Below are 25,010 nucleotides of genomic sequence, written 5' to 3'. Positions count from 1 at the left end.
AGAGTTCCTAAAACCTTCTTGCTCCCAGGCTGCGACCACGGGACCTACTGGGCCAGAAGGTCTGTGTGATGGGTTCACTTTGAGGGGCTGAGGCAATCCGAGATACTCAGGGCATCAAGCTCTCCTTTGCAAAAAGGAATCTAAGAACAAGTGGATGCCAGCTAATCCACAGCCAGAGTTGCCAACTGGTTCATTTTCGAAGATTGCCTACATCTCTGGCTACCTGGGGATCAGCATGGTAAGCCATTCCCCGATGGGGACACACATGAAGTTCACGTTTGACATTCTCTCTGGGCTTGGTGAAATTCCTGGTGAAATATCTATAAGTCCTTTTCTCTCTCTCTCTCTCAACTCAAATTAAAAAATCATGTTGGAGTACAGATGAGAGTGATGTCGTATTTGTTTTTATTTTAAAAAGGGATATACTTCCTGAAAGTGTGCCAGTTAACTGAGGTTGATTGTTAGTAACTCCAACATCCTATGCAATATGTTTCATAGCCACAACTGGGTTTTGGCATTCTAGGCCAATGCAGCATCTTCTGCATTCTCTTATTTGCCTATCTGCTCCCAGTTTGATAGAATTTGTCTTTCTCATATGACCCGTATAACTTTCCATGTCATTATCCCCTAAATAATGGTGCAGTCTGAAAAGTGGAATTGAAGGCACCAAACCCTTCTGATTATGATCTGTTTTGGGGATTTGGCTGGGCTGGGGTTTGGCAGTATATGTACGGAGGTTGATTGGATGGTAAATCCCCAAGAAACAAAACGTTAAAATGCTGCATGGTTTCCTATCTTCAGCATCCCCAATTCAAACTGGGGAACATTCCCCCCCGTGCCCTCCTCCCCTTCCCCACTATTTAGGAGGCAGAGGCACTGGGAAGAACGTGTAGACTTGAGAGTTAGGCAGACCCAGGACTGAATCATGGTTCCTTGCTGGCCTAGGGAGAGTCCTTCATCACTCCCAACTATTAGATTTTTATCTTTGAGATAGAAATGTGAAATCGCTATGAGGCTAATGGGGTATAAAATGCCCTGCTGATGCCTGGTGTGCAGAAGAACCTAACAAAAAAGCCTTATGAATATATTTATTTAACCAAATATCACTTGTTCACCATGGCTGGGCAAATCCAGGTAAGTAGTGTGAGTTCGAAGCCTTCATATTTTGGAGAGTGTTGGCATACACAAAGTGATGACAGACAGAACGATCTTGGACGAGACAGGAGTAAAGGCAAGTGGAAGAAAAGTGACAAGCAAAATGCTTTCTTAAAATCCTGGCAATAGCTGGGGGAAATGTTTAAGTAGAGAGAGCTTTGAGGTCTCTCTAACTGCATGCAATTCAAACTGCAGAAGAAACTCAAATTTTGCCTATCCCATAATGTCAAGTTGATTTTTTTGCGATGTTTCGATAGTCTCAAAGCAACTGCTTTTTATAACACATTAGAGAAAACATTTTGACCACTGCTGCTCTGGGTAAATTCTTCAAACTCCAAATAGAAGCAGTAAACATGTGAGTATAAATATGACAATCATTTGTTTAACTGTGACAATTTTAGAGAGTTTTTGGCATGCTCAAAGGTACAGAGATTTTTGTGGATGAGTAAAAAATAACTCCAGTATTGTTTATCCCACTTTGACTAAGTCTTGGGTGACATTATCAATTTCTTGTAAAATTGGCGTGTTTATACCTAATAGCACGTTATGGGAAAGGAAATAAATGTTAAAGTTTGCCTCCCCGGAGAGCCTGGGGTTGGTGAAGAGTGTAGCAGATAATTATTTATGGACAGTTTCACATGAATACAATTGTCATGGCTTTTATGTGATGACCAAAAGATATTTAGTTGTTTATTTTGATTAGAAGTGGCATCAATGCTAGTTTTCCGGTAATCCTTAGCTTTCTAAAATCTAAAATTTAAATTTGTCTGGGAATGTGTTTAAAAGGAGCCATATCTTACAGAAGCAAAACTATTACCAGTCTTTTCATGGGGATGCCCTTCCTGTAAAGGAGAGACTGACAAAAGGGGTTTTTAAAATTCAGATCCTGAAAGAAACTCTTCCCCACAATGAAACTTATCTTTCCTATCACGGCAGAAGACAAGCAAAGTTTGCAGACTCGAGTCCTTCCCTGATGCTTACGTCCATAATAGGACACTCACATCTGGTAGAACTGTTACGGCACATGCAGACAGACCAGGAGAGTCTAAAAATCCAGCCAATATCTAACATCAGATTCAAAGTTATAAGCACAAGGCATAGCGCCTGTCTGGTCAGCCAGAAGACATTCTCCAGAAAGGGCTGAAAGAAGCAAAATATTCAATGGCCAAGCACGACCGACAACAGCCTCCAATCCACATGCAAACACACCCCCCTCCCCGCCCCCATGGCAGTGTGCAAAGCTATCAGCCTTCAAGAAGCACTTGAAGAAATTTTCATTTTGCTGCCTGGGAAGAAGAAAAGATTAACAGGCTCCTACCTTGGCGGTGAAGGCTAGACAGGGGCCACAATCTACTTTGAAATTCTTAGAGCGAATTACTCAAATAGGGGGAAGAGGCCACAGAAATGGTCAGTCAGAAGTTTTAGATCAGTGATTCTGGCCAGGAATTATGCCCAAACCATACACCTTATTTTAAATTCTTATTGTAGGATGTGAAAAAAATTTCCATTTTTTACATACAATAATCCTCTTCCTCTTTAGTCATATATGGAGTTATTAAGGTTGACCAGAATTTGGTATACAGAAAGCAAAAGTAGCACGTTCCCCAAGTTCCCATAGAAAGTGGGAATCGATGATGTGAACGGGCTCCTGGATCTTTCACCAGAATAAATGGGCTTCTGTCGAAAACTATTTGCAAATTCCTGCTTTAGATGATTTTCTGGTGACCAGTCGGTATCCTCCCAAGCTAAGCATGTGTATCTCTCAAAGTTCAGGAAGGATATACCTGGATCATAAGGCTCATTTCACCATGCTATCTGTGCATTCGGGACCTTGAACCTCATTCCTTACGCAGTAGCGAAGCCTCGGAGGAAAAACGGAAGTCCAGATGCGCCTTCCAATATATTATAAGCTCTGGATTTTCATAATGGTGTTCTGGAAAAGGTAAGCCATTTGCCAAGAAAAGCCTTCCTAGGCCACATCAAAACAGCTGTGCAGGAAGTTTGTAGCCTCTTAGCGTGAAATTAGCACCCACCCCACCCCACCCCAAACCTTTGATCTTTAAATATGTTTCACAAGAAGACTTCCTCGATTTGATCTTGGAACCACTTACTGGAATTTTTTTCTGTAGTAGGAAGGTTGAACAAACCGACCCTCACCTCTACTGTCTCCTATCAGGAAAAGCCATCTTTTCCCGACTGTCTAGACCCAAGCATAGAGGATGTGCCTCCACTAGTTCCAATGCGTCATGAGTGCCTCTTGCCCTCATCTTTTCATCTTTAGGGAATCGGGAGCAGTAGCCGGTCAAATTGCAGCAAAAGGTAGATCTCACTGTCAAGTTGCACCCAAGTTAAGAAACTGGATATGGTCAGAAATGGTGGAGTTTAAAACGTGCTCTAAAAATAATGTGCCTGGATATTGGCCACCATCTTAAGGCTCTTCCTCTCCAGGCCCTCTCCTCGTAAATATCCAACGTGGCTGTCAGTAAGTTTAGCCTGAAAATAAAATCCCCTCACTCCATCAAGAAATAGCTCCAAACTTAGAGTGTGTGCTCAAAATATTCATGATGAAATCATAACCTTATATTTATAGTCTTTTGGATTGTGTATGACATTCTGTTTCCCATGGTGTTTTTCGATGCAAGGGCCAGACGTGGAAAGCGGCCTCAGAGGATGACCGCGAGAGCATTAGCCTCAAGGAAATGCTGTTTATCATCATTTGGAGCTGGATGGCTGTGTGACATCCTCCTTCTTCCCCGAGCCCTACCCACTGCCTGAGAGTTGGGTCTCTTCCCCCACCCCATTCCCAGATTGTCCCCGGTGTCCTGGTCCTGTCTTGTCATCCAGGAAGAGTGAACTGGCCTTCCAAGTAGGAAGTGGGGTGGGTGCCTAAGATCATACCTCCCTCCCCCCACCCCCCTTCCTTCTGACCTTTCCTGTCCTCTAGACTTCCTCCCCATTTTCACTGAGGGAGATGGTGTGGATCTTAATGGTTGGAACTTGGTGGGTCTCTCCATGGCTGGGGGTCGAGGGCCCCACACAGCAGCACACCTGCAAAAAGCTTTTACTTCTCACCCGGGCTGTGGTGCAGGCTGACTGGTCTTTGGACACTGTAATCCTGGCAGATTCACGGGGCACTGAAGAGAAAAATTTCCATTCGCAGACCCCATCCGTCTTGGAGATCTTATAGAAGGTCTCTCCTGATCCCACTGGGATGCGCACCAGGTCCTTGTGCTGCCCCTCCAGGGCGTGGCTGGGCGGGTGCAGGGTATAGCCCTGCAGGGTGTGTTTAGAAGAATGCTTTCTGCGGAGACACTGGATTCTCAAGACATTCTGAAAGGCCTTTTTAAACTCTTGACTGGAGCACGGGTATATAATGGGGTTGATGCAGCTGTTTAGGTATCCGAGCCAAAATGCTATTTTAAAAACTGTTTCTGAGGGCTTGAAATCAGGGAAGAAAGACCCTGGAAGAAAACACAGATTTGTACATATTATTTGCAAGCCAACAGACCAACTGGCTAGGAAAACAAGCAAACAAACGAACACATATATTTTTTTCGTCTTTCAAATGTTTCGCGTGATTCCAAATGAGTCTGCGTTTCTCACATCTGACTGGCTAGCCCCTACGTGTAATATCCTCCGAGGCTGTTCTCACCTGGTTCACATGTGTAAAATCTATTATGGGAACCAGACCCACTGGTGGGTTTGTACCAGTTCTCATCAACATCGCTTGGTGGCTGCAATGAAGCTTTTCATTAAAAAAGGAAATTTTGGCTGTGTCCACATATCCAAGTTGTTTGGACTGCATTTAATAACAAGTTGGGGGGTACCTGGGTGGCTCAGTTGGTTAAGCGTTTGCTTTCGACTCAGGTCATGATCCCGGGGTCCTGGGATTGAGCCCTGAATTGGGCTCCTTGCTCAGTGGGGAGCCTGTTTCTCCCTCTCCTCTTCCACTCTTCTTTACATCTCGTCTCGCTCGTGCTCACTCTTCTCACCTGTGCTTTCTGTTGCTATCTTTGTTTCAATCTCTCTCAAATAAATAAAGATAAAATCTTTAAAAAAAATAAAAAAATAGAAACAAGTTGGAATCCATTAAAGTAAGCCATATTAAAATGGGCTTACCTAAATATTCCCTTTGTTTTTTGATGTAACAGCCTAAGTTACTATGAATCCCTTTTCTCCCAAACATGGAAATTGTATTTTTTAACGAGAATCCAAAATTCACAAAGGATTGGCCTTGCCAACTTTCAGCTAGCCATTTTCTATCGTATCAAAATGATGCCGATTATTGTTGATGATGCCCTTTGATGTTCTAGGATACTCCCCTGCTCAACATGCCCCAAGGGCTGCCAAATGCTTGTCAGGCACTTGACATTTGAGGATCCTTCACAGTACCCAACGTAAGCTAGCTTTCTAGCATTAATACTTTTACTCTAACCAGACTCATTACAAACTTGACCCGTCATGGCTCATTTTTTGGTCCTTTCAAGTTGGGTCTTAATGTCTAAAATGTTCTTTCCCACCCTTTTTACCTACTCAAGTCTTATCCATTAATTTACAGGGGAGGAATCAAGTTTCAGACCTCTTTACATCTTACGAAGTGACCGTCCTCTAGCTCTTGGTAGCAGAATGACAAAACAATGGAACCCTAAAGCATGAACAATCTTAGGGATTACCTTATTTAGTTACTGAGTCTTCAAATTTAAAAAACAATGATTAGAAAGGTTGTCACAAACTTGATTGCTACAATGAGGGATAATCACTGCCATGGTGATGGGTAGAAGCATTCAGAACTCACAGCGTTCTTTATTCTCTGCACCACTCTTTTCTTTTGCATCAACCTAAGGTCTTGATTTCACATCTTTCTTTTTCTCTCTGCTCGACATACCCATCAGAGTCATGACAAACTGTTGGGTATGCTTAAGATCCACTCTGGAGAACATGGTCCTGAAATTCAGCAGGGCATCTCACAAATACAAGCGAAATGTGAACTTAAATATTGCAGAACCAAAGAAGACAAAATGGTACGGTGGTCGATGGGAGCATTTTTTGTGTCTAAAACATGCACACACATACAGATGATTGTTGTTATGTGAGAAAGTATTATGCTTTAACTGCAAACCACTTAATGTTTTCCTGTAATTTTAATGGAATTTACTCATATTGAGTGCCTGGCTTACAGTAAATGCTTTAAATACAATTTAATCACCATTAGTAACATTAAGAATTATGGGACTTTTATCAATATCCCTATTTTAGAAAGGAAGAAACTGTGGTTTAATGGGGTCGAACAGAAATAATGGGGGAATAGGTAAAATGCATAAAGGGGAGTGAGAGATTCAGACTTCCAGTTACGGAATGACTAAGTCATGAGAATAAAAGGCACAGCATAGGGAATATTATCAATGATATCGTAATAAGAATTACATGGTGACAGATGGTAGCCACTTGAGGTGAGCATAGCATATGGTATAAAGAAGCTGAATCATCATGTTGTAGACCTGGAACTAATGTTAACATTGTGTGTCAACTACACTCAAAAAAATTTTTTTTAAAGTGTAAGAGTTCAAACTTTTATATTATATTAAAACTTAGCCCTAAAATTAAAAAAAAAATACGAAAAAAAATAATGGGGTTGAATAACTCAGTTCAGGTCACTCAGGCAGTAATTAATTATTGGTAGGGCTGGGATGTGAAATTGGCCAGCCTGACTGTAGGATCTATGTTTCCTCATGGAATACCGAAATATATTGGAATAACAAATCTCTTGGGAAGGAAGATGGTGTATGGGGAGTGATGAAGTGCACATTTGGCAGAAGTGAAACTGGAAGGATGCTTTTTCAAACTTCATTTGAGAGGTGGAGAAAGTGGCCAACGCCAACATGACTGGTGGTTTAGTGGGAATATGGTCAGAAAAAAAAAATCATCTTACATTATGACGCCTATATATTGTCCACTATTTCTTTCTAATAGCGACAGTGATCCTATTAAGGGAAACTGCTTCACAAAGGCACGCCTTGGCCTGGGCTTGATGAGGATATATGAACCTGGCACACCTTGTCTGGGGATCTCATCATTCTGTAAATCAGATAGGCAGGGGAGTGTATTTCTTTTATTTGAAGAATTGAAATAAAAAAGAAAAAATATATGAAGTATGAATTAGGAATGCGAGTGCTAATAAAGTGATTTGGGAACTCTGGAATTTCCCACAATCTCCTCAAGGACACTGTCCTCACAGAGCCCAGTTTTGCATGCATGAATATCAGTAAATTTCTTCCCTTCCTTGAGTCCCTTAGAATTCCAGGTCTGGCTGACCCAGAGCCAGGCTCTTGGGTTTTCTCTACACTGGCCTTCCAGCTATGTCCACAGATTAAGAGGCAAATACTGGTTTCCCAGTCTGTGTGCTCAAAACATCATCTCCTCCCTGCAGCTAGGGAATATGGTGAGACACGGAGATGGTTAAAATGAATTTACACCAAGTTTAGAATGTCAGAGTCTCCAGCTTTAATGTTCCAGGGATATTGTCTTGGGCAATCCAAGCACATCTCTTAAGATATTGGCTTTTCAGACTAATTGAGGGATTCTTCTGGACCACAGGCCTTCCCATAAATGATCCCCTTTTAATTTATCCCTTAAGGGACAGCACCTAGATGTGTGGAAACCTAGCACAATGTGCCCATTCCCAATCTGACAATCCCATAGGGGCAGGTCGTGGGATCCATGTCTCCTACTGGTGTCTTCATCCTCCCTTGGGGGGCATCCTCTTTCAGCAGCTGCTGGCATATGTGAGGAGAGGCACTCACAACTTTATGTCCGTCCTTCAGGAACTTTCCAAAAGGTGAGAAAAGTCAGCACGGGCTGTTTCCCTCCCTATTCACATCCTTCGGTCTCTTTCTGTCTTTCATTTTTCCTCCCCTAGACAGGGAGACTGAGCTGGAATCTGGCTTGGAAAAGAGTTGCTGCTGTCTGGTCCCCAGCAGGGTTCCCTCATCCCGCCATCTCCTTCTCTGTACAAACCTTCCCACTCAGGCACCGTCTTCTCGGTGATCCCCACTATTTCTATCCCTCAATTCCTTCTCAGATCCCTTTCTTCTTAATGACGATGATGCTTTTTAGGATGGGAGGGCTACTGCATCATGCTTCTCCCTGCTTTCCACCCACCATGGCATGGAGCCCCAGGGTGGAATCTGCTGGTTCCGGAACGGCGCCTCTGACCCACTCACAGGCGGTAAACCTCCTCCCTCTGAGCCTGCACCTCGTCAGGCTTGCTGGTGGAGCTCTAGAACCCAGCACGATGCTGGCATCTCAGAGGCTCCTCCCAGTTACTGCTGAGTGAATGGCCGACCCCTGACCTCTCCATGACTCTGCTTCCCTGACGACGAGGCCTGGCTTTCTTCTCTGCCTGACAGCCATAGCCCTGATTTCTCTTCCTGCTGGTGCCTTCCTTCTTTTTCTGTTTTTTTTTCCCTTTCCCTTTTTCTGCCCAGTTTCTGCTCAATCCTCTGGTTTTCTCTGTGATGGTGTTTCACTACCCTTTCTTCCTTGCTGCATTATCTGGTATCAAACGCTATCGTTGTTCTCACCATGTTTCATAGGAAGAACCAGACTTTTGAATGACCCACAGGAGCATAAGGGCTCCTATTTCTCTTGTCACCATAGGCTGGCTGTGCACTTCCACACCCCCTGCCCCCTGCCCAGACTCTGCTTCAAAAGGAGCAAACTGCTCCCAGCTTAATTCTCTGAACCCCTCAGCCGGCAGGTCATGTCGTCCCTTGCCTGTGAATCCGCCTGGTTACATTCTTGAGCTGGAAAAAACCCCAAGCCCCTAGGGACTCATCCCTTCACTGAGTTTCCTTCCACCACTTGGTCGGCGGCAGAATTTCTGGCTCTTTTCTTTTCTGGACCCTCCAAACATCTTGGTGAACTAAAATCTGGCCACATGAGGTAGGGACAGCAAGAGTTTATCCTTGAACACCATCCAGGCCTTCACCCTTGGAGATTCAGAACCCTCACCTCGACGGCTGAGTCCTCTAGATTTTAAGGAGAAATTCAAACTGATGATTTCAAATGATGCCACTTCTGTCTCATCACTCGATGTCTTCTCCATTGGGAACATGTAACCTTTCATTTCTGACCCAGGGCTCATCTGTAGGTTTATGATGGGGGACACTGGGAGCCATTCAAGTGAAGGCTCGGCCACCTAGAGTCACATTTCAGCTACTGAGTTACAGCAGTGTTTTCTCTCAAAGCCACCAAGACAAGAGAAAACCAGTTTTTCTGCCAGTGTTGGTGTCCTAAGTGAGTTTTCTCCCCCAGTGCTCCAGTTCACTCTAAAGGCAGTGAGGATCCAAATGGAGTTCTCAAATTCCAACCCAGCACTGGTCATGAGAAGGTAGTTCTTCAGTTCAGCTCTCTCAGAATGAGGGTGACTCAGTATGGAACCAGAAGGCTAGGAGTCAGTTCTAGCCTTCCAGCTACTATGCTTCATTTCACCCACCTGCAAACTTCACATCTTAATAACAACTTTGAGACACCGGGTTATGGTAAGCCCGAATTGGCCAGAGTCACAGAACGCCAGAACGTGGAGACTGGCAGAAACTTAGCCCCTAGCCAGCACTGCCATCCCTTCTCACAGATGAAGACAGTGAGGCCAGGAGGGAAATGGTTTCCACAAAATCACCTGGCTCTTTTGTGGTCCAGCCAGGCCTAGACCCAGACTCCGCACGGCTTCACCCATTTCCACTCCTGATCTTGTGTGCCATTTAGCAACCCCGCCGTGGCCCAGGAAGTGTTCATGGCAGTTCTGTGCAGCTGTTGTCATAGGATGACGGCAGGTTTTTCAGAGATCATTAGAAACAAAGGGGAGGAGAGCAGCACCATCAATACGACAGCATTTAAAAAGTCGTAATGTAGTGTTCAGACCCTGGAAAAAAGCACAGTGGGTGATAATCTTGGAACGGCCCATCTGCAGGGTTCACATTCTGAAAATTGGAGTTTAAATGACTCCAATTAAAAGAATGTGGACTCCAAAAGAGAAGCTAATGTTATGTGACGATGGGAGCAAATGACCCTTAATTGTTTCTCCCCGTCCAACGCGCGGTCTCTCTGTGCGTGTGGTACCAGTCTAATGTGACTGGTACGCATCCAGTGAACTGAGGAGAGACACAAGCTGTCGCACAAAGAGGTGGCCAGCTCTCCAGGCCAAGGAGCTCCCGTGCCAAAGCAACATTCAGGCCAGATCAATTGGCATCTTCTTACCAGGGAGAAAACTCTGCTCCATTGAACAAAAGCCCAGAGAAGAGGGGTCGGAATCAAAGGATAAGCTCAGGACCAAGTTTCTTGTCATCCCAGAATATACTAGAGGCCTCTGCATTGGGCTGCCAGTTTGGCCGTGTCCAAGTGACATGCCTGAGCCCTCCTGAGGTTCTCAGCCAGCAGGAGTCGTTAAGTCGTTAAGTTAAGTCGTTAAGTTCTCCACCTAGAGTCATGGTCAGCAATACCGAAGAATGCTGGCCAGACTAACCACGAGCTAGAACCCTAGGCTCTCAACTGAACATTCACAGATAGACTTCCCATGAAAAGAAATACAAGTCCAAGTAAGCACAGAGATTCATTTTCCTGAGGAGAGGACTCCGGCTTCCATTGGCTTCCCACTGTGGTCTTCGGGGGCACAGAGGTTGGCTAAGCCTGGCTCCTGAGAATAAGCTGTGCCTCTGGCTGGCACGCCCCATGTACCCGACGACAGCATCAAGCTCACAAACAGGGCAAGGGGGTGAGAATTCCACAGGTCTTTAGAAGGACCTGCTCTTTTCTTCTATTTAACTGAGGCTTGAAATAGTACAATTCTGGTCTTGTGCCTGTTAAGAAAGTAATGTGGTTGCTCCTTTCACAGAGTTAATATGTTGAGTCTTCTCTGAACTTTCTGGCAGGAAGCTGGGCTAGTGGTCACGGGGAGGAAGGCTGGAGGTGTGTGAGGGTGCACTGAGTAGTGGGAAAGATGCATACTGTGTGCTGGGTACATAACACCGAACAATCCCGGGGCGCTATGGGGACTGTCCAGTGCGGATGGGACTGCTGCCCCTTTTCCCTTTTTCCAGGGACTGGGGTTATTGGCCTATGGTTTCTAGTGTTAAGAATCACTGCTTCTTCCAACCCAGGCAAAGAAAGAGGTCACCTGGAGGGAACATTCTCTCAAACCTCACAGTTAGTCAAGTGGGAGACACTCTTTAATGGCACCGTTCTGGCTGGCCGAGTGTGGCTCTGCAGAATTAGGGATTTTACTCTGGAGGAGTCCAGGCTGCTCAAAGCAAAGCTCTACAAAGGGTGTCCCTCCCCAGTTATCAAAGCCCCAGCCAGCATTCCTCCTTTCAGAGGGTCTCCCTCAGGGGAGAACTCCTGCCCAGCTGGACTAGACCGACTGCACATCTCCCTCCAGAGCACCCTGTGTGCTGGGTTTCCTTTTGAAATGAATTAATAATGCAAATGGTTTCAAAAGACAGCAAGATTCCCCCCCTCCCCTTACTTAACAAATGATAACTTGATTGGGGAAAATGCTAGCAACTAAGCCGTCATGTTCTTTTATAGGCTGTTTCCTTAAAAGCGCTCTTCTTTCATAAATCAGCCCATTTTCCAAATGTTGCCACTTTCCTCAAGGTCATCACTGTTTCATGAGTCTCCCATTTGAAACGTCTTATCATCTCCACACGAGAACTTTCTCCAGCCACCTGGTCTAAAGAAGAGTAGTCCTCGAGCTAGTGCCATTTCTTTTCTTTTGTGGCTCATAATCGTGCTTTGCAAGCTTTCGAAATTTTTTTTTTCTTGTGGTGAGGACTTTTCAGATTTACTCTCTTAGCACCTTTCAAGTATGCAATACAGTGTTATTAACTGTGTTCTCCATGCTGTACATTACATGGAGAACACATTACATCCTGTGACTTGTTTTATAACTGCAAGTGTGTACCTTTTGACCCCGACATTTCACCCACCTGCCACCCCCCTGCAAGTGTTCTTGTTCACTATGCTTTCTTTGATCATCTCCTTCTCCAGAGTGTGCAGTAAGCTCCCGGGGGTGGGGAAGGGGGAAGGGGGCCTGTCATTCTCACTGTAGGGCAAGCCCAGGGGTTGGTTCAGTCCTGGAAAGGAGTCTGTGTATTTGACTTCTCCTCCTCTTTGTCTCTTCTATTTCAACCATCACCAAGCCTCACTGATGTTTTCCTTCGAAACGCCTTTTTAAGACTTGCCTTTCCCCTCCACAGCCATCCCTACACCCCTGCCTTGTGGTGGCAGAGCACGGAGGATCTCGTTGTTTCCAGCCTCGCTCAGTGCTAAGCCAACAGTGCCCGATTCATCACCCTGCAGCCTTGTCAGGATGGTTCCACTTTTCCACTCAGAAATCAAGGGAGTTCAGGACCAGGGACTAAGAAGGCATTTGGATCATCGTTTAAAGCTGGGTGGGTCACTTGCCCCTCCTGAGACTCAGTTTCCACATCTGTGAAATGAAAGGTTTGCACCAGGTCATGGCTACCACCCCTTGCCCTCTAAAAAAGTATTCACCTCTAGGAAAACTGAAACAGTCAAAAGTGAACATCAAGCCCATCTCAGGCTGGATGGTTAGGGAGCCCTGTGGGGGATGGCCAGAAGGGAAGGGGGCCTACTGGAAGGGAGGGCATGCAAGCTTTGGGGCTAGGTTTTGAGGAAGACATCCTAATGTCCTTCCTGAAGATTCGTGTCTAAGCGGGAGGGGAAGAAGGGTGGAGAGGAGACATCCGAGGGCTATGGTCATGAGCCACACGGGCTCAGGGGTGCATGCAACCCCCCACCCCACTGACATGAGTTATGCTGAGCAGGGACAACATTTGCTCTCCTGCACGGAGCCCAGCATGCTCACCCCTTCGTAATATGGGGGCTGCACACATGCACATCTAGGGCCTAAGATGCTCTGACACTGGTCATCTGGGCATTTCCAAGGGATGGCACAGAAAGAGAAGAAAGTGCTGGAAGCCATGCAGCAAAATTTTCAGAAATTACTAACAGGGAGGGAAGCTTTTCAAGGGGCTCAGTAATACAGTTAAGGGAACCTCATAATGGTAATATCAGTCAGGATGTGCGTTGTGAATTATCTTTGTGCTGCTGATAAGATCAAATTCAAGCTTATCACCTGCCATTCCAGGCCCTCCATCATTTGGTTTCCCCTGCCTTACACAACCTCCTTTCCCATGATTCATTCATTCAGCAAAATGATTCGCTTAGGACCCCCAGTGAGGTAGGCGCTGTCGTAGATACTGGACATAGAATGGTCAGGAAAATGAGTACGGTTCCTGTTCTTGGAGTTTACATTCTGTGAGTATTTCCAATAGCTGCCTGTGAAATCGAACAGTGGATTTCCAACACCAAGCCTCTCTTCTTGCCATGGTAGACTGTTTGCAGTAACTCTGTTAATCCACCAAGGACTATGGCCTCAGCTCACGTGGTTCTCCCCTTCGTTCTCCTCCTCCTCCTCAGGGACTGAGCCTCTCCTTTGTATCCATTCCAACTAGAATCCATTCAGATTGTTGATCCTCAAAGCTGTGTTCAAAACCCAGCTCACCTATGAACCCTTCTGGCCTGGCAGTGTAGTTCATTTTCTCTTCATTCCCCCTGAGCACTGGACCTTAGTACTTTCCTCTGTAGTACTCATCGCCACCTTCTAAACTTATTTCTTACCCTCCCTTTGTCTTGAATATAAACTCCCTGAGGGGCAGAAGTTTTTGTCTTTCCATTTCCTTGCTGTATCCTCAACACCTATGACAGTTTATGGCATACGGAGAGCCATGATAAACACACCTAAATGAACGACGCAGTCAATCCTATGGTTCTAGTCTCTCTAAAGACATACACCACTTCTCAGCCCTCACTTACATCTCCAGGATTGTCTACTGAATCAGTGGACGACATTTGTTGATGGCAGAAAATGGCATTCTGAATAAAATGCCTGCTTCAAGTACTTAGAGCTGGAGACATGGAGAAATAGGGGCTGTCTTACCTCACATTCCAACACTTTATCTTCCTGACCTTCGAGATGCTCGTATTTACATCGTATTTACATAAAAACAAAACCATTCTACAAATAAATTTATACAACTAAGTCACAGGTACTACCTGAAATTGTTACTTCCAGTGCTTATGAAGACATTTTATAGGGTCCTGCAGGAAAGGCCGAAGCCTATAATTAAGATGAGATCGTCATCAGCAGCCTCTCCTTTTTGTGGGATGTGAATCCAAGGCCAAACCCCACAAATCCGAAGCAGTGACACAACCAAAATTGGTTACCCAGAGAGGCAGCATGGGAGTTTCTCAGAAGGATGTCCCTTTACGGTCCGCCTTTAGGCTAAGGGAGGTTTCATTCGAGGGTCTTGCCAGCAAGGACATGGGTGAGTCGGCCAGCACTTATGTGGGAAGAGGTAAACAGGCGAGCAGGCAGATGGACTTTTGGTTCTGGACTGCCTGTAAAGATGCCAAATCTGAGTTCTCTGGATAATTCCCTACTTGGAAATGACATACCCGGTCCTCTCACCGGGTCACCCAGAAGCATGTCCCCTCATAGTATGACCATCCCCCAAGAATATTCTCTAGCTCTGTCTAAGGCAGAATAGGAATAATACTTTGATCTCCACCCCCAGCTCTGGCACACCCAAGTTAAGCCAGGGACAGAGATTGTCTGTGGACCCTGCTTACCTCTCCCCAGTCCTAGGCTCAAGCGGGACCCGACCAGCTGAGTGCCTCACTCGCCTCCATCAAAAACAGGTGGTGTTCAAACCGACATAACATATATGCGTAGGCAACTTAATAGTTTGATTTCAAAATAAAAAGTATCTTTTTGGAAGCTATAACATGGCTTCTAAATACAGCTGGGCAAACCAATTTTAAAATGCGGAAGGGACTGTGAAAATCTTCTCTTTAGTTTTAAAAGGCAATCGAGTATGGCACTATTTTGATTACAGACATTTTTGAAAAGCAGAACTGACCATGCTTTCATGGTCTTTCAGCATCAATGTGATATTGAGAAATCTCAGCTGCTGACAGGGGACAACCTCAACTGCCTTATAGTCAAACAGGGAGGAAAGACATTGGGGAAGCTTATCCATTTCTATGGCTTCAGTTTCCTTCTTCGCTTTGATGACTGTCCAGTCTCTATCCTGGTCCATCTCCAGCTCCTGAACTCCAGTTCTGCATATTCAACTGTTATCAGACATCTTTCCCGATGTTTCCAAACCGCCTCACCCTTAACATCACCAAACTGAACTCATCTCTCACAAAACCTACTCCTTCTCTGCTTCATCCTCAGTAGATGGCACCCTTTCCCCTAAGTTGTACCAGCTGGAAACCACTGTCACCCTCAACCCTTCAGTCTCCCACCTCCTTAGGGACATCCAATCTCTCAGTCCAGACTACCAAACCTTCTTTCTCCTTGTCACCATCCATCCTAGTTCAGGCCACCAGCATCTGCAGCTAGGACCTTCCACCAGCTCACTACCTCAGCTTCCTGCTTCGAGCATTACCTCCTTCCAATCTACTGTCACCTTTGTAGCCAGAGAAACAAACTTGATTACATCTTCCTTGATCAAATCATTTCAAGGACTCTTCACTGACTTCAAGATCAAATACAAATTCTGTACTATGACTTATTAAGTCCACAGGTCTGGGAGACTGAAAATCCACTTTCCTAGATGGCTAGTTAGTAGAGATGGTGATCCAAATGCCCAAAGACTCTAGTGAGTATTACAGAAAAGTAGAAAATTATAACCGGTAGGAGTTGAATATTTGCATAATTGTTAATGCAACTAAGTGATACAGAATCTTTAGTTCACTAGGATGTGGTTTGGGGTCATAGTGGTTGATGTACCAGTTTAATCCTAATGCCTAATATATGGCATCCAGAAGGCAGCATGTCCACTAAAAAGTCTTCCCAAGGCCAGAGCATGAACACCACTCATGAATTTTCAACTGTTCGGTGATAGTCAAGATAGTGGTTCAGAAAGTTTTGATAAATTCCCAAGTCAGGGAAACAGAGAGGGAGACAAACCATAAGGGACTCTATAGTTGTTCAATAGGAAACAAACTGAGGGTTGCTGGATGGGAGGTGGGTGGAGGGATGGAGTAACTGGGTGATGGGTGTTAAGGAGGGCACGTGATGGAATGAGCACTGGGTGTTACATGCAACTGATGAATCTCTAAATTCTACATCTGAAACTAATAATACACCATATACTAACTAAATTGAATTTAAATTTTAAAAAATTCCTGAGTCAGGAATAAAGAAGCCTGAAAGATAGCCACAGACAATGGGGAAGAAAAGCCAAAGATGGAGAAAAGTGCATTTGAGGCTGTCTGAAAAGAACCAATTCCTGTGCGTGGTGTGATGTTCTGTTACCCCAAACAGTTGCATTTCTAGGGAAAGGTTGTTCCCCACTACCGTGATTCCCCTCAGAAATGCCCACCCAATATTTGCTCAGATCAGGTGATTAATTCAGAACACACCCGCTAACTACACACAGTCATTTCTGGATGTACTGCTTGAACAGTGGCCTTCCTGAGCACCTCCAGCATGGCTGGCCTCATTCCCCATGCAGATGTTAAAGCCACAGGACTTCTACCTGGGCTGTAGTTGTCAACTCATCTTCCATTCACAGACACATTTTCACCGGAAGAGAAGAATGCTACCATAGTTTGTCAAAATGAAAATAATGATGCTCCTTGTTTTTGTTTATTCCAGTTTGGTTCTGGTGAGTTAAAAGTTAGCTCCACTTCATGTCCTAAGATAGGTACAGTGTTAGCAAGTGGATGGCACAGAAACATATTAGAATCTGGGGGCTCTGGCAGGTTTCCATTTTCCTAAGGTTTTTTTTTTTTTTTTTTTCCCCGTAAGGCTTACATGTATCTAGGGATAACTAAAGAGGGCAGCTGCTAGGGGCAAGGAGACAGACCAACTAGGAGACTAGCACATGGGTCTGGCTTAGAATTCTGACCAATGGCTAGAAGCTATAGGCAGACAGATTTGGGCTGCCCTGGAAGTTGGTCTTCCTATCAATGAAAGTGTCCTAGGATAGGATGGATAACCAATCCCTGAGGTATAATACTGGGGATTCAAGTGTCATAAAGCATCCTATTAAGATATTCTCGAAGGTACATTCTTACCCTGAAGTTTTAAAACTTCCTAAAGCAAGCAAACACTACTGGGGAAAAAAAGGTGGTTGTTCTGAACGCCTTGTTTCCTTCAATATGGCAATAAAGAAATTGTGCACTGGAAGCATTTTAAGAGGTACACACATGTAAGGATATGGACATGTTATCGGATCTGACAAATGATTTCTTAGCATGATTTACCTTTTTTCTGTGAGTGGGACTAGTCTACATATATTACAACAGTTCCTAAATTTTATTCATTAACAATGCAAGATCCAGTAGACACATTCTGATCTAAATTGTTGTTGGAATCATTTATAACCACCTCCTATAAACCCCTGAGGCACCAAAAGCCAAGCTGACTTCCGTGCTACAAGGGGAAAGGATGTAAACGTGCAGAAAGGGTAAGACACTTGCTCAGGGTTACAAAGCTGGTGAGCAGAAGGAAGAGATTAATAACTCTGGTCTTCACTTCAAAAATCTTTCTATTGTTAATACATTAAGATTTTCAGTTGCAAGAGGAGATGTATCTCCAGTTATTTGGGAGCTTTCAGAGGACCAACTCCAAAAAATATGAATATTTTCAAGATAAATGCAGCTTTTAGACATCAAGTGTATAGTTTGAGTCCTTGCTTAGTTTTTGAGTTCACGATCCATATATGCATTTCTACTTACATATCTACAGCAACTTTGATATTAATGTGTGTAAAATGACACACCCTAATCTGCTTGTCTTCTAGTGTTCCCTGTCTCTATAAATGATTATTAACATTCACTCACTTGTTTATGACAAAAACTTGGCAGTCAATCCCGATACCTTCTTCTTGATATCTCCAGTAGAAGATACCACCTAATATTGCCCAAGCCTTTCCACATTTCTCTAGATCCACTGTCATGGCCTAATCCAAGCTACCACCATCTGTCACCTGTAAGATGCTTTGCATTGGTCTCCTGCATCCACGCATAATCGTCCCTTTTCTCTAGGATGATCTCTATGAAATGTAACTCCAATTCGGTGACATCTCTGCTTATATGTCTCAAATGTTTCTCAGTGCTGCTCTTAGATGAAATCCACAATCACTAACATGGTTCATCAGGCCAAATGATCTGCTCTCCCCTCCCTCTTCTGTCCTGACTTGCAAACCTTCCTTGACTCCTCTGATTACTCTGATCTTCTCTTGATTTATGCAATGCTTCTGGGCCACAGGACCTTAGCACCCTTCGTGGTGCTAAGTCCTCTTCATTCTCTAGGTTTTTGCTTAAATTTCACTTGCTCAGGAAAACTATCTGTGATCCCCTTCTATCCATTCACCTGCCCCAGATGACAGGCTAGGATAAGTTCTCTTGTTAAATGCTACCACAGCATACCGTGCTTTCCATTCACCTAACCTGTCATGGTTGCTTTTGTAAGATTACATGTGTAATAATTTGCTTAATGACTCTCCCTATACATATAAATTTCATCAAGATAGGAATTGTACCCGATGCATTGTAGGTTTTTAGTAAATATATCTACTCATGAATAAAATAGACATTCATCGAGCACTTTTTACATGCCAAACCTCATGCAAGTTATTTCACAAACATTATCCCATTTAATTCCCCTGTACAGTATGTGAATATATTATCAACCTCATTTGACAGATGAAGAAACTGAGGCTTAGGGAGTTTAATTCACAACTCAGCACTGGAGGAGATAATGCTAAGCGAAATAAGTCAAGCAGAGAAAGACAATTATCATATGGTTTCACTCATTTATGGAACATAAGAAGTAGGAAGATCGGTAGGGGAAGAAAGGGGTAAAGAAAGGGGGAGGTAAATAGAAGGGGGAATGAACCATGAGAGACTATGGACTCTGGGAAACAAACTGAGGGCTTCAGAGGGGAGGGCGGTGGGGGAATGGGGTAGGCTGGTGATGGGTAGTAAGGAGGGCACATATTGCATGGTGCACTGGGTGTTATACGCAAGTAATGAATCATGGAACTTTAAAAAATAAAATAAAATAAAATTCACAACTCAGGGAAATGTCTGAGCTCAGATTCAAATCCAGACTTGTTTGATGCCAAAGCTCATGCTTTTAACCTTCGAATTACACTAAGAAAGAGTCTGTGCTTTACCGGCTTTATAGTGAAAATAGTGCACAGTATTAGAGTACTCAAAGTTCAGTACAAAACCAATCATCCGAGGGGCTAAGAAACTTAATCACACATTCCATGTACTATTTTTCAGAAAGCAGAGACATGTTTAACTCAAATCATTAACATAGATACAAATTCTTGAGCGTTCATAATTTTGTTTGCTCAGGATAGACATGGTTGGCCAGGTGAAAAAACCACCAACACTATTTTGTCAAAGAACCTTTTGACAAAGCTCCATTAATAACGTACATCTAGAAAACAAGCAGGTAAGACTAGGTCAGAAGGTATGACTGACCACTTACAAACACCAGACAAAGTCCGGACCTAAAAGGAGCAGTGAGCTCTGTAGCCCCTGAACATGGAGAGTAAGGGAAATGTGAAGGAGAGCAAATGGGAATCGTTACTGTCTATTGTGTCGCGTAAAAATACAGATTCCTGGGCCTGCTACAGGCTTTTAGCGGCTCTGTGTTCCCTGGGAAGGAAATCCTGACAGCTCACTTGCTAGTCCTCTGATGAGAGCACGTTCTGTACCTTGTCTGGGCCTCAGATCCCACGCGCTTGTGGCCACAGTGGCTGGTTGTAAGCGTTCATTTCATTTGAGCTATGCCTTCTTCCGAATGTATCAACACGTTCCTCATCCTTCAGGGTCTCCTGCTTATTCATTAGTGTTCATCTTGTTTCTTTTCAACCTTCAGGGATACTTTCCAAAGTCAGAAACAAGACATTTGGACTATATGAATCTGTCTTTGCACTGAGATGCATTCTTGTTCTGGCTCTGAGGCTCTGGCCACCTGTGAGCCCTCCCTCATAACCTGTGCACTCGATGGTCTCCTTAAACAATGGCCAGCTAGTCATTTTCTCAGAGCAGCTGCTCTGGGAATCCCCAAGTACCTTGACAGAACTGTTATTTTATTCAGTGTACTGGGGAAAAGGTATGTCTACAACTGACATATGTTCACATTTCTTGGACAGCCTATTGCCCAATCATACCCAATGTTGGCTACAAAAAGGAAAGGTGTAATTTTGTCCATTTGAAGATCTTCTTGGACTCATTTGAGTCCAATTAGGCAAATGACAGGTGCCTGTCTAAGTTGTGCTATGTCCAGACTGGACCTAGGGCTGCATAGTTAATTACAGTGCATTTCTCTCTGGAACTCTTTCCTCTTGAAGGGACATCTGATCTTTCTACCACACCAGACACTTTGTTTCTTGTTTTTGTCTGTTGTGATGAAAAGGCTCCTAGGAGTTAGACATGGTTTTGTTTTATTTTTCAAGTTTTAAAGCTTTTAAAATTTTGTGAGCTCATAATACCTGAAAGAGTTCTTCAGAATTCCATTAGGATGATGATGATGATGCTAGGGGTAATGACTATAACAACAGATATATATTATTGAGCATTTTCGAGTTTCTGGCTTCGTATGAAGTATGTTACCTTATTGCTTTATCGCACCCTGTAAGTTATATACTGTTTCTCCCCATTTTACAGATGAAGAAAACAGGACTTAGGAATTTTTATAACTTGCCAAAGAACAATCAGCCGGTGAGAGTGAAGCTGGGTTCCAACCCACCTCTGCCTGATCCAGATCCTGCACAGCTCCCCCTAATACTGAAGTTGCTGAAAATCTGCATTGCCCGCTATCTGGTTTCTCTGCTGTTGTGCTGGGTGCTTACCGCTAAATTTCCACAGGCAACGTGAGATCCTCATTTAGACAACAAATAGGAAGCAGTATAGAATGGATTAAGAAATTTCTAGAAACTTCTTCTTTTTTTTTTTTTAAAGATTTTACTTATTTATTTGACAGAGCTAGAGACAGCCAGCGAGAGAGGGAACACAAGCAGGGGGAGTGGGAGAGGAAGAAGCAGGCTCATAGCAGAGGAGCCTGATGTGAGGCTCGATCCCGTAACGCCGGGATCATGCCCTGAGCTGAAGGCAGACGCTTAACCGCTGTGCCACCCAGGCGCCCCAAGAAATTTCTAGAAACTTCTTAACATAAACATTTATAGTCACTTTCTTCTTGGAATGAGTTTATCTGTTTAGTCAGCAAAACAGTTTGAAAAAGATCATAGCAAGTAAGTTAAGAAAAGACTGTGGTTTTCTAAATTGTAAAACTAATGCCTGCTAAATGTGGGTGGTCTGTACCATCCATAATCCTGGTGCCATACACCTGCATGTGCACACACACACACATGAAACAGAAGTTACTGTAATGCTACAGTCTACAAGTAAGAACACATTTTAAATAACTGGGGCTGTATTTATAGCATAAGCTTTTATGACCATGCTTTCTTCACTCAACATATCATGAACATTCTTCTACTTTATTTTTACTCCAGAACACTATTTTTCATGGCATTTTAAAGTATTTCATTATGTGAATATAATTCATTTATCTACTCTTGCTAATTTGAAATTTGGGTCTTCCCACATTTTCTCTATTACAGATAACTATGAAAGAAATTTTTGCATGGATAGCTTTGGAGGCACATTATGGAGGATTTTCTCCAGATAAATTACTAGAAAAGAAATCTGGGTCATATGATAGAAATTTCTGTAAGTTTTTTTTTTTTTTGATACATATCCATTTAGTTCTCTCTGGAGAAGATATGCCTGTTTGCTCTTGTACCACTAATGGGAACATAATGACAATATGGTGCTGACAATGACCGTGAACTATGATGAGTGCCCGCTATGTGCTAAACATCGTGCTAGCTCTTCCCATGCAGGTGCTCAATGAGGGTGGGTGCCAGGAAGCCCATCTCACATAAACCATGACTTTTCCTCATAGGAATAGAAGTCAAGGAGTCAAGTAATAGGAGTCAAGAAATACATCCCTGCCAAGGACTACAAGGGGTTGCCAGACCTGGCCTCTGCCATTTGGTAAGAAAGCATTTCATAGCTATGCTGAACCTCTTTTTATTTCTCAAACTGCCAAGATTCCCCAAACTCAAAGTCTTGATGCTTGATTTTCTCTTCTTGGGATGCCCTTCCCTTGGGGTTGCATGTCTAGATCTTTCTCCTTTGCAGTTCCAAGGCTACCTCCTCTGAGATGCCTTATCTGCATTTAAAGAATACCCCTTTCATCCCACTTCCCTTGACCTCCATTGTCAGCATCCCTGTCACATTACCTCATTTTATTCCTTTTTATTCCCTATGAATTCTTGTCATTTTCTGAGACATTTTAAAATTGTCTTCCAACAATGAAATGTAATCACCCTAAATGCAAGGTGCACTACAAAAAAGGCCTGGTGGCCTCCCAGTGGAATTCTACAAAACATTCAAAGAAGACTTAATACCCATTCTTCTGAGACTGCTTCAAAAAACAGAAATGGAAGAAAAAGTTCCAAACTCATTCTATGAGGTCAGCATTACCTCGATCCCAAAACCAAAGACCCCACCAAAGAGGAGAATTACAGACCAATATCCCTGAGGAACATGGATGCAAAAGTTCTCACCAAAATACTAGCTAATTGGATCCAACAGGACATTAAAAGGATTATTCACCATGACCAAGTGGGATTTATTCCTGGGCTGCAAGGGTGGTTCAGCATCTACAAATCAATGTGATACAGGACATTAATAAAAGGAAGGAAAAGAACCATATGATCCTCTCATTAGATGCAGAAAAAGCATTAGACAAAATACAGCATCCTTTCTTGATTAAAACTCTCTGCAGTGTAGGGATAGAAGGAACATACCTCAATATCATAAAAGCCATGTACGAAAAACCCACAAGAAGTATCATCCTCAATGGGGAAAAACTGAGAGCTTTTCCCCTAAGGTCAGGAACATGACAGGGATGTCCATTCTCACCACTGCTGTTCAACATAGTACTGGAAGTTCTAGCCTCAGCAATCAGACAACACAAAGAAATAAAAAGCATCCAAATCTGCAAAGAAGAAGTCAAACTCTTGCTCTTCACAGATGATGTGATTCTCTATATGTAGGAAATTCAGAAGACTCCACCAAAAGATTGCTAGAACTGATACAGGAATTCAGCAAAGTTGCAGGATATAAAAGCAATGTACAGAGTCAGTCACATTTATATACAGTAACAATGAGGCAAAAGAAAGAGAAACCAACGAATCGATCTCATTTACAATTGCACCAAAAACTATAAGGTACCTAGGAATAAACCTAACCAAAGAGGCAAAGGATCTGTACTCTGAAAACTATGGAACACTTATGAAAGAAATTGAGGAAGACACAAAGAAATGGAAAAACATTCCATTCTCATGGATTGGAAGAACAAACATTGTTAAAATGTCTATGCTGCCCAAAGCAATCTACACATTTAGTGCAATCCCTATCAAAATACCATCAACATTTTTCACAGAGCTGGAACAAACAACCCTCAAATTTGTATGGAACCAGAAAAGACCCCAAATAGCCAAAGGAATGTTAAAAAAGAAAACCAAAGCCAGAGGCATCATAATTCCGGACTTCAAGCTGAATTACAGAGCTGTAATCATCAAGACAGTACAGTACTGGCACAAAAACAGACACATAGATCAATGGAACAGAACAGAGAACCCAGAAACGGGTGGTCAACTAATCTTCAACAAGCAGGAAAAAATATCCAATCGAAAAAAGACAGTCTCTTCAACAAATGGTGCAGGGAAAATTGGACAGCCCCATGCAGAAGAATGAAACTGGGCCACTTTCTTACACCATACACAAAAATAGACTCAAAATGGATGAAAGACCTAAATGTGAGACAGGCATGCATCAAAATCCTAGAGGAGAACACAGGCAGCAACCTCTCTGACCTCAGCTATAGCCAACTTCTTGCTAGACACGTCTCCTGAGGCAAGGGAAACAAAAGCAAAAATGAACTATTGGGACCTCATCAAGATAAAAAGCTTCTGCACAGAAAAGGAAGCAGTCAACAAAACTAAAAGGCAGACTACGGAATGGGAGAAAAAATTGGCAACCAAGATGTCCTTCAGCAGGTGAAAGGATAAATTAACTGCACATCCAGTGCAGAACATTATTCACTGCTAAAAAGAAATGAACTATCAAGCCATGAGAAGACACGGAGGAACCTTAAATGCATACAAATATATATGTGTATTCAGTATCATTTCATAGATTAAATTTAACAAGTATAGCTGTATTGCGAAGTGTGCCTTTATCAACATAAAATAAGCCTCTTTATCCCATGAAATATCTTATGGTTGGAATTCTTTGTTTGGTATTAATATTGCTGTCCCAGTGAAAGAAACCCATCTGAAAAGGCTACATGCTGTATGATTTCAGCCATATGACATTCTGGGAAAGGTGAAACTATGGAGACAGTAGAAAGATCAGTGGCTGCCATGGGTTAGGGGGAAGGGAAGGATAAACGGGTAGAACACAGAGGATTTTAGGGCAGTGAAACTATTCTGTATGACACTGTAATGGTGGATGCATGTCATTACAATTTGTCCAAACCCTATAGGATGTATAACAGCAAGAGTGAACCCTACTGTAGACTACCGACTTTGGGTTATTATGATGTGTCAGTGTAGGTTCGTCAATTGCAAGAAATGTACCACTGATGGGGTCTGTTAATGGGGAGG

At 43.3% G+C, this 25,010-nt stretch overlaps 1 protein-coding gene across 1 annotated transcript in view; it reads right to left on the bottom strand.

The window, feature by feature from the left end:
* The window catches only part of ADRA1A (adrenoceptor alpha 1A), a 108,733-nt gene that overhangs the window by 1,970 nt on the left and 81,753 nt on the right, over positions 1–25,010 (bottom strand). The window contains exon 3 of the mRNA XM_040626481.1: positions 4,084–4,616. Coding sequence (XP_040482415.1) covers positions 4,096–4,616 — 521 coding nt within the window. The 3' untranslated portion in view covers positions 4,084–4,095. The remainder of the gene's footprint in view (positions 1–4,083; positions 4,617–25,010) is intronic.

The sequence above is a fragment of the Ursus maritimus genome, unplaced genomic scaffold, assembly GCF_017311325.1.
Source record: "Ursus maritimus isolate PB19 unplaced genomic scaffold, ASM1731132v1 scaffold_11, whole genome shotgun sequence".
NCBI lineage: Eukaryota > Metazoa > Chordata > Mammalia > Carnivora > Ursidae > Ursus > Ursus maritimus.
The sequence above is the reverse complement of the archived record's forward strand: the minus strand, read 5'-3'. Positions and strand labels throughout refer to the sequence as shown.